The sequence below is a fragment of the Branchiostoma floridae genome, chromosome 9 (genome assembly GCF_000003815.2).
Source record: "Branchiostoma floridae strain S238N-H82 chromosome 9, Bfl_VNyyK, whole genome shotgun sequence".
In the NCBI taxonomy this organism is placed as follows: domain Eukaryota; kingdom Metazoa; phylum Chordata; class Leptocardii; order Amphioxiformes; family Branchiostomatidae; genus Branchiostoma; species Branchiostoma floridae.
The window spans coordinates 13272510-13282332 of record NC_049987.1 but is presented as its reverse complement, the minus strand read 5'-3'; the positions used below and the strand labels follow the sequence as shown (position 1 = coordinate 13282332).

Below are 9823 nucleotides of genomic sequence, written 5' to 3'. Positions count from 1 at the left end.
CAGAATTTCGTCAAAATAGTCCTGTATACTCCAGATAGGAAACAAAGCAAATGTATGCTATTCTGGACAATAAAATGAAAACAAGTTGAGATGTTTACATCATTGTACGTACCCGTCGTTGATGAGTGGGTACTGCACGGTATCGTTAGGTTGAGGTGACATGGTTGCCTTACAGTTCAGCGCTAGCACGGCGAGATTCTGCCCGTGCCCATGCACCTCCAGCTGCAGGTAGATTTGCTCGCCCAGGTTCCGGCGGATGGGAAACTCGTTGGCCTGGTACGGAGTCTGGTACTCCTCCGTTGGGAACATGGTGAAAAGAATCTTCAGCTGCCCGAACCCCTCCTCCGTGAAGTTCAGGCCGAAAGGGATGGGGAGGAAGGTGGCGTGCACCCACTGATGCCGTTGGTACTCGCATCTGAATGGAAAAAAATCAATATATTGCATCCAAACAAAGATGGGAATTGTACACCATTGTGCATTATTACGTGGTATCATTCAGCTTGATAATCCAAAAGTACAGACTATGACAGAAAGGATTTGTTAGAAGCCCTTCCCTGACCACATGGGATCAAAATATGTAAATTATTGATCTATATTGAGTGTAACTGATTGTTGTTCATACTTAGAAGTAATCCTGATGTCTCCCTTACGGGTGATGACGTCATCTGACATATGGGTAACCCGGATGTTGATGGCGTTGTCAAAGATGACGGACGTCGATTCGAAGGTCACCTAGAAGGCAATATGAAATTCAATTTAGTGACGTTATAAACAAACAAAAGAAGAATTCACTGCTCTCTACTGTAGAAATGCTCAGTAGAAACAGGCCATCAATAAAATAGCTTATACAGTACCTGAGTCCCACATCCGTACAGACCTGTACGGAAAAGGTAGTGAGTACCGTTAGTTGTGGCACCACAGTTCTGGTCAGGCTCCCAGTAAAGGTCGTTCAGGGTGATGTCGGTCAGTTCATCCACAGGGATGGACAGTTCCATGTAGTCATTGGTGCAGGAGGTGGAGGCTGCAGCAACAATAGGGCGTTGGGATGGAGAAGAAAATTCAATTCGGCAAAAAAAGAAATGCATTATAGGTTTCATTAAAACTCGCCTTTCTATAGTGTAGAATGATAACGTATTCTCTTTCTATAATGGAACAACATTAGCGGAAAATACTTTGTGATCAATATATTTGTGAAGGAGAAAATGTAGGGAATGTAAGCGAAATATTTGAGACACATACATACCCATTATTTCTCTGGGAGTCACAGTGGTTGTCTCTTGTTGTTCTGTGTATAATTATAACAATAATTGAAGGTGCGATTTGCATTAATTCCTTCGTAAAAATATATGGGAAATATGTGCGGTGCTTTGATATAGAGGTTGCAGCCTGAGGTTTCTGGTGTTAAGTAATTTTGGGAAGATCAAAATAGAATACAAAGTTCATTGGATGGTCGCTATGCTATATTCAGGAGAGGTGCTATAGAGAAGGTATGGTCTCTGAAATTTGAGGTCTTAGGAACTCCAAATTCCTTAGCCCAAGGATATAAGCCTCTTTAATCTCCTTGCTCATCCTTTAAGGTGACAGGCTCAGCCTTTAAGGGGACAGCAATCATCCCCAAAGAACAGTTGAGCACCTGTCGGATTAACTCAGGAGTTCTGTACGTGCTGTAAAGACTAACTTCAAGTAACTGACCTGGGACCAATCCTGACTAGAATGTCCTACGACAGCAAACTTTGTGGCTGCCCCCTAAATACCGTGATTTGTTGTTTGCAAAAGACATTATTCAATCCTTGTGTTTACCAAAATGCTTGTTTCATTAGTCTAAAACTGGCAAACTTAAGACCCCCTGCAGTCACAAAAACTTGAAAACAAAGCAAATGCATTGTCAATGTAAATGAACGCAACTAATATTTCAACGCAAGCTATGAAGAGTCAAAAGTAACATCAAGGTATATCATCAGGTAAAAAATCAGGAATATCATCAAGTATTTTGAATAGATCTGTAGACTGTACATCTACCACATTCCATGATGATGATGTTTGCCCGTCGTAATAAATCTATCCACTATCACAAATACAGAGAACATGCACATGAAATGCAAACTACATGCGCTCATAGCAAGCCTATGTACAAAAATGTAAAGATTTTACTTACCACTCAACGCCAACACACAGAGAAACAAGAAAACACGAGAAAAGACGTCGGCGTGAAGATTCTCCATGTTTGCTCTTAAACATGCGGGGAAATACAGCAAAACACTGGCAGAGCAATATACCCGGGTAGCAACGTTGCTGTCAGGGAAATATGACGCTACTTGGCATTAGGCTCTGTCATGACGTCAGAGGCCAGGTGCCAACTGTCCCACACCCCACGTTGTGATGCCGTAGCGACATATAGCGGTCCGTGTGATTTCTGCAGTAACCTGGCCATTTGTTTCTGCATTGACGTTAACTGTTTTGAAAAGGCGTTTTGATAAAAGGTATTGTGTTCATGAAATTTATCACATGCACAGTGTTAGACTTTTGCAAACGCCATAATAAAGAGGTTATGTCCGAGGTACATATGGTGACATCAAGACCTCAACTTGACCGACAAATATATACCGAGGAAGTATACACTATGAATGACACACAGCCACATCAACGATGACAAAATGTATTGGATCTGTTACCAAGTATGTTTTATTCAGCAAAAAGGTTTAAAGTCTTCAAAGTACATCCATTGTCTTTTTCTAATGTAGCAGTCTTATGTTGTCCGGCGGAATTATAACGTTACTATAGTCAACATTATCACGGGGGTCCCGGGTTCGAGGAGTCGCCTCGAGCACGTATCAGCCTCATTACTCACACTTGATACCCAATGGCTGCAAGTAATACACTACATGAATTATTACCTCCATGAAATGTCATGGAATGGAGGTTATATTTTCTGTTATGTGTCTCTGTCTGTGTAGATGATTACTCAAGAACGGCTGGATGGATTGGTTTCATACTTGTTGTGTTGGTGGGGTGTGATGAAAGCTTGAATCGATGAGATTTTGGGAGCCGTATCTGTCGTTATAATCGATGTAATAATATCAGAAATCACCCCTATATTTGAGATATATTGGTACAGGCATCGTGCTTTATGTGTTTGTTAATGGGCTTAGCTCCAAGCAGATGGTGACAGCTGTTTGGGGAACCCCGAGGTTTTTTGAATATGATAATTAGTTTTATTTATGTCTGCTTAGGATATCATGGAGATATGAAGCGTAAGTATAATTGTAAGAAGTTGAGGTACATTTAAAGGTAATGCTTAACAGGTATGGATGTCTCACATACTGGGGAGGGGCTGCTAAATCGACTTGCCCATTCCCTACATGGTTAAGCCATGTCAAACAATCACTTAAAAACACATTTACCTACATTTCAAACCTCAAGTCTTTACCCCCACTGCAAAGCTGGATTCGTTAGGTTTGTTTTGGTTCAAAAAGCCCGAGTTCAACTCCGGCATTTTAACGAGCTACAGCCAGATGATTGTCATGATGTCAGGATTGCACCCTCTCTCCTAATGGATCAGTCCATGTCCCAGTCATGAATATGAAGGTCACTCATAGGTCAAAGCATGCCAAAGGTCACAATTTTTGGCAAGATTTTAAAAATATACATGCTTCAGTCACTCTTGCAGAAACATAGACCTCTGTGATCGAAATTTGCCCAGGGAAAAAAATTATCTAAAAGAAGCACCGGGCACTTTCTGCGCAGCTCCGGAAAACAACTCCCTGGAGGACCCTTACAGTACTGCTGATTTGAGTGACATGGTGATTAAAATGCCATTAGGTCCTCGCATCTGGGTTGGGTGTCAGAAGTTTTATGGGCGATACAGATGTTCTGATTTTGTTACGATAAGGGACAGTTGTTAGTTGTCTCTTCGTAGCCAATGGTACTTGTTTTTTAGCAGACAGGGTTGTCGCCAAGTTTTCATCTTACAGTTGGTGTAGGGCTGTCAGAGGAAAGTGTGCATCTCGTTTTTGTACCGTGTGAACAGCTGATGTTATGACATATTGTTGGAAAATCAAATCACCATCTGACTAAAGTTGGCCACATCCCTTCTTCTTTTTGAGTTTCCCAACTTCCTCCCACCACACCGCTCTGAGGCACATAGTCGAACCTCAATAATGCTGACAACCTTAGACAGTTTAAATGCCAAATATCAAGCTTAAGGAACACCACGCTACCATATGCCGTCGACCTCTTAAACGCACATTACACAATTAAGTAATTACTAATCAGATGGACATCCTCTGTGTCATTAAATAAATACACCACTACTTTCCCATAACATTTATAACCATTAACGTTAACGTTAACGGGAGGGGGCCATACTTCGACAGGGGTCCAAACTTCGTCAGGTTTTAAAAATCATTGTTGCGGAGAAATGCATAGATGCCTGCACATAAGAAGTACAACTAGCTGTAGACTAAACCTTGTTGTATATAACTACAAAGACGGGGTATGTGTAGAAGTTAGCAAGTCCCACAGATAACGATTGAAAAACTTGCACAAGTTTGACGCCTTCCGTGCAAGTTGACGAGCGAACTGTATCGAGACCATGGCCCGGGAAACTCTTGAATTATTCTTCGCAAAATACGACATGTGAAAAAATACCACCACACATAGAAATGATGTTTATTAGCCTTCCGAAAAATAATACCTGTGTTCTGTTTTCCCTTTAACTGGGTTGGATAAACGGAGCTAAAATGATGCCACAATGTTCACCCAGTCGGGGCTCCGCCATTACTATCACGAACGCCGGCGGCCGAGCGATGCTCAACACGTTGAACTCAGCCAACCCGTCCGTAGAGCGACAAACATTCAAGAAAAATCGATCCCTACCGAGTAAAAAATCCTGTAGCCATTGCTGCTGCCTAAAGACAGGATGAAAAGGCAATCAAGGAAGCCGAAAAGCGAAAATGCCATCACAGTTCAATGTAACAATGCGCTGCCGTTTTGCGGCAAGATCGTCTCACTGTGAGAGGTAAACGTTTTAACACACCGTATTTGAAAAAGGCGCGTAATACAAAATATGACCCATATTTTATACAAAAAAATTATAATGAAGACTTTTAATGCTATTCTATTTGCATAAATTGTTTAAAAATGCACGACGATGGTCTGGTCGTTACTATGTCGGAGTTTGGACCCCTTTTTTGTGTTGGAACGTTCTGCTAGGACGCAAGCCGAAAACCTGCCGTAAGTTTCGTGCGCTGTCAAAGTACAGTGCGGAACGCTACCGTTAAATGAAATATATATCTGTACAGCTTCAATCACAGTTATAAGGATGCATACAAGATCTTAACTTGTTTTTTATGAGTTAACTGTAAAATATACATTGACAAAAGCCATGCGCATCCACTTAGAACGGCTGTCGAAGTATGGCCCCCTCCCGTTACTCTCAAATACAACCGACTATAAACATAACAAAAAAGCAATAAATATTTCATGGAGGTATGAGGTCCCCGAACTCTAGTTATCTTATTTTTCTAAATAGCTTCTATGACATCAAAAATGATATATGGCACGATACCGTATATTCCATCAACAACACAACACAACTAAGTGTATTGCCTAATGTCCTTTATCGCCATCAACTACGTCATATCATCAACAATGATATATGACACGTTATGGTATGTTCTATCAACAACACAACTAATTATATTACTTGCATTTGTCGGAACAAGTAGGTATAAATCCTTGGTCTGAACTATGAGATTTTTTAATCAAATACAAGAGGAGCCTGTATATGAGCATCATTACAGGTGATACAAACAATACCAATCATAACGATATCACAACGTAAAGAAAAAAAAGAAAAATGGTATGTCACATCACAGTTTCCCATTATTCACCAATGATTCAGTGCAGATTTGCTCTTAAGACATGCAAAGAATGTCTTGTTGAATTCTTTACTTCATCGGAGCAACTTACACATGGTAAAAGCATCAAGGTTCTACCCTCATTCAGGAAGCTGGTGTGAAATTTTCTCATTAATTATACAAGTGATGTCCAAGTTTACGTCATCTATATACATTTCATATAGAAGACTTGGGCAGTGAACAGCTTGACTAATGATTAGGTTTATTTCCAAACCGGGGCCCGGCCGGGCAGCTTTCGGAAACGAAAAGTGCAATCTATACCAAAGCACACAGAACATAATAAAATTAGTCATGAGAGTTTCTGTAAATTCCGTGATAGACAGTTTTATTTTTTGCTTCCACAACCACACAAGCCTGACTCCGGTTGGGAAATGTGACAAGAGTATGAATCGCGCTCCTAGCGGCCCTCCGGGCTCAGTACAGCCTCCCCCTTCAGAGAACACAGAGACTGTGTAACACGGGCTAAGGCACGCGGGGAAATACAACAAAATACGGGCAGTACTATTGATAAAACAACTAATTATAAGTGCACGTAATGTGTAAGGAGAAACATATTGCACATTTGAAACCTGCAAAGCCTAATGTCCTTCATCGTCATCCACTACCTTATACCTGTAGGTAGCCCAATATGCAACACTTAATATGACGAACGCTACTGGGAAAATAACTCGAGCAAAACTGTCGATTTTCGTTGCCAAACGGTCTGCTTTATCCTCTGCACTCGGACCGAATGCTCTGCTATTGAACTTAATGTTGTCGTAGGTGGAATTTATCATCGACGGATTTGGTGTGTATGAAACAATGGCGCCTTGTTCATCGTGACTATCCATAGCATGACCGTCGGTTTTTGGCGAAGCCTCAAGGGCGGAGGCATTTTTCTGAGTTTTCTTCTCAGACTTGATTACAACGACCCATTCTTTGTCCTTGACCTGGTGCCACCTGAGGTATCCGGGGGTGTGCATCCGTGCCCGAGGAATGTACACCGGCTCCGCCGACGCATGGGCGTTACGAGGCTGCGGTTTGATGACCTTGGGACTTGATGAAGAATCTATCAGCCCTGGGCGCGGTATTTGAATAGGCGGATTAAGTTCTCTCGCTCGTTGTTCGGATCGGATCTCTCTCTGTTCCTGTAGAGAAGGTAAAAGGTGTGAACTCGACATACGGCTGTAACATGTCTCACGTATTTTGTTAATGCCAAATGAAGCATGTGATGTTTCAATTGTAGTTCTTTTTTGTTCAACAGTTCATTCTTGCCCGTACCTTTTTTTGAATGTGGTTACAGATGAAGTGCAACGCGCTGGTCTCCAGAAGTAAGGCAGACACAAAGGCTAGACATCCCAACATCCAAATGTCTATTGCACGTGGTTCTTCCACCTGCAAAACACATTTTCTCAATCACAATTTGCACACTGAAACCTCACATGGCCATACCAATTAAATAAGGTAACTACGTATTTCATTTTCTATCTAATTAGATTCAAAAAGATGCTTTGGGTGTAACGAGTCCTGAAAGCTGCCGAATTTCGTTTTACACAATTTCACAATAAAAACACTGTTTTATTGCAAAAATATGGAAAGAATTTGTAGAAGACGGAAGTTTGCTGCAGTACCAAAAAAGACCCTCGACATGCCACATATAGTAAAGATCGATCAAGTCATGCTGTTCATACATATGACTTTCTTGAAGAAAGTACAAATAAACACGTACCCAAGGCATTCGTCCAGTTTCGTACCATTGCTTGACCATAGAAAGGATCGCCATGGCGCCCAGAGTGACCCTGCCAGTGACGTCAGCCTGCACGACTGGCAGCCATGTCTGGAGATAGGATGACGCGACGATGACTACAGACGGCAGGTAGTCGTCCAACAGGTACCGCCATAAAATCCTCCTAAGCTGAATGCGCACTTCCAACACGTCGAAGGAATTGGTATCTGGGGATAAAAAATAAAAAGCGAGACCTAAGCTTCAGACCAAATGCTTATTGAAGTCTATCATCAGTTTGCTACAACAAATATGTTCCAAACATCTTACCGTTCAGCTTCTGCTCACAAAAGTGAAACTGATGAGAACAGTTCCCGACGATGACGCTACAGTCGCGGCAAGTCTCTTTGGTGCAGTCCGGAAGTGACGTCATGCATGGCTCCGAAAGATAGTCACACATCTGTTCGAATAAAGTGCAACCTGCAAAGGCAAAGAGCATACTCAAGACAGGCAATCAGACATGGTGAACTTCTTCCCCTCACACAAATCACTTTGCGGTCCTTCCAATCCCACAGACATAAAATGCATCACTAAAGATGTATGTATGGCAAAGCCACATTGTGTGTATTGCAATCGGAAGAACATGGACATAGAACACACAGAACACATATACACGCATTAACACACACACACGCGCGCGCGCGCATTGATCAAACAAAGCCACACAAATAGATGACTGTAAACGGTAATGCTGTATAACGCTCTCCCATTGGTCCATTGATACCTGTGTCGTTGCCGATGAATGACTGAATCCTTGTACGCCCCTCCACTCCGATGAGAGTGAACTGTGACACCACCCCCGCGGCGTCACTCTTCACAGGTGCAGTTATTTTGTTTGTGGATGGCTGGAGACGTAGCTTCACTCCATTGTCTGGAAATGATTGCGAATACGTTATCAAAAAAATTCCTCAAAAACGACGGGCTCATTTACATTTTGATATTCCTCCATAGAATAAGATCAAAGCCATAAAGACACGTTCTTGCATTGCAGAAACAAGTTCCGTCAGAGAATTTCGTGTTTTAAAACTGAAGAAGCCTTTACGAAACCTGTCGTTACGAAATATGTATTTAGTTTCTTTAAGAACATATTAGACGAGTGATCTTTAACTTACATCCGAGCAAAGCCACAGTGCAGACTTGTGTGTCGAGTGGATACATCGCCAAGTGTGATACACAGTTTACTGACAGCTGGCGACTGGATAGAGAGCAGAAAATAAGACTGGTCTGTATTTCATTCTAATCACGTCTAATTGATAACAGAATTTATTAATATTGTCTGATGCGTCCTTAGTCTAAGCCAACATTGCAGCCGTATTGCTTTTTTCATACCAGTATATACGTTTTGTATTTCCCCTTCAGTAGTTCTTTTGCCACCATCCTCATAGCAATACTGATTTTACTTCCTACGCCCACGACAGCTAGTTGGTGTTGAATGGCGCTGCAGTGGATAGGATGCGATCCCACCGCTGACACCAAGTTACATTGGATAGATTGACGTCCACACGGATCCACATGTATCGTTGAAGACCGAGCAACGTACTTTCTCATTTATAAGGTCTAATTCATGCACAATGTATGATCTGCTCCATACAGTTATAACCCCCAACCCCTCCTCACCTTATCTTCAGGACAACCAGTCCACGTGGGTCGAACCACATCCAGTTATCATCCTCGCTGGTGGCGATGGCTCGGCGAACCGTCCGTCCGAAGGCAACCGGCGGGGACCAGATGGAGTTGGCCGGAACGGGAACCCATGATTGGGTAAGGCCTGCGAGACGTCCATCAAGCCAGGACAGGGAGTACTCTATGTTGATAGATATGTTCTAGAAATAATAAAGAAGTCAGAAAAATATCAAGAACATTGCCTTGCTTGCGAATTATTATACTCCATGACATGTCATGGCATGTCACACATAACTACGTTTTATTTCGATATCACTTTACGTGTTACTTTCATGTTCATCTCACATGCTTTCCAGAGGTGACTGAACTAGCAACAGATATCTTAAATACAGTGAACATTCGATATGAAAATTGCACCGCCAAAATCCTTTTCTTAATAACGATATATGCTGAGCATATATTCACTTTACTCCAGTAGCATGGCAACAAATAATTTCAGAAATTGGGATAATACTTTGTG

The 9823-nt window shown here is 41.9% G+C and overlaps 2 protein-coding genes across 2 annotated transcripts in view; both read right to left on the bottom strand.

Annotated features, from left to right (window-relative positions):
* LOC118422167 (deleted in malignant brain tumors 1 protein-like) overlaps positions 1-2332 on the bottom strand; it is a 3051-nt gene extending 719 nt beyond the window's left edge. The window contains exons 1-5 of the mRNA XM_035829684.1: positions 2156-2332; positions 1244-1285; positions 855-1021; positions 623-732; positions 113-415 (exon numbers count right to left, since the gene is read on the bottom strand). Of these exons, the coding sequence (XP_035685577.1) occupies positions 113-415; positions 623-732; positions 855-1021; positions 1244-1285; positions 2156-2222 (689 nt within the window). The 5' untranslated portion in view covers positions 2223-2332. The remainder of the gene's footprint in view (positions 1-112; positions 416-622; positions 733-854; positions 1022-1243; positions 1286-2155) is intronic.
* Positions 2333-6496: 4164 nt separating this feature from the next.
* Positions 6497-9823, bottom strand: part of LOC118422166 (glycine receptor subunit beta-like) — a 3943-nt gene continuing 616 nt past the window's right edge. Inside the window, exons 3-9 of the mRNA XM_035829683.1 lie at positions 9298-9503; positions 8793-8875; positions 8405-8551; positions 7951-8100; positions 7627-7850; positions 7179-7292; positions 6497-7045 (exon numbers count right to left, since the gene is read on the bottom strand). Of these exons, the coding sequence (XP_035685576.1) occupies positions 6497-7045; positions 7179-7292; positions 7627-7850; positions 7951-8100; positions 8405-8551; positions 8793-8875; positions 9298-9338 (1308 nt within the window). The 5' untranslated portion in view covers positions 9339-9503. The remainder of the gene's footprint in view (positions 7046-7178; positions 7293-7626; positions 7851-7950; positions 8101-8404; positions 8552-8792; positions 8876-9297; positions 9504-9823) is intronic.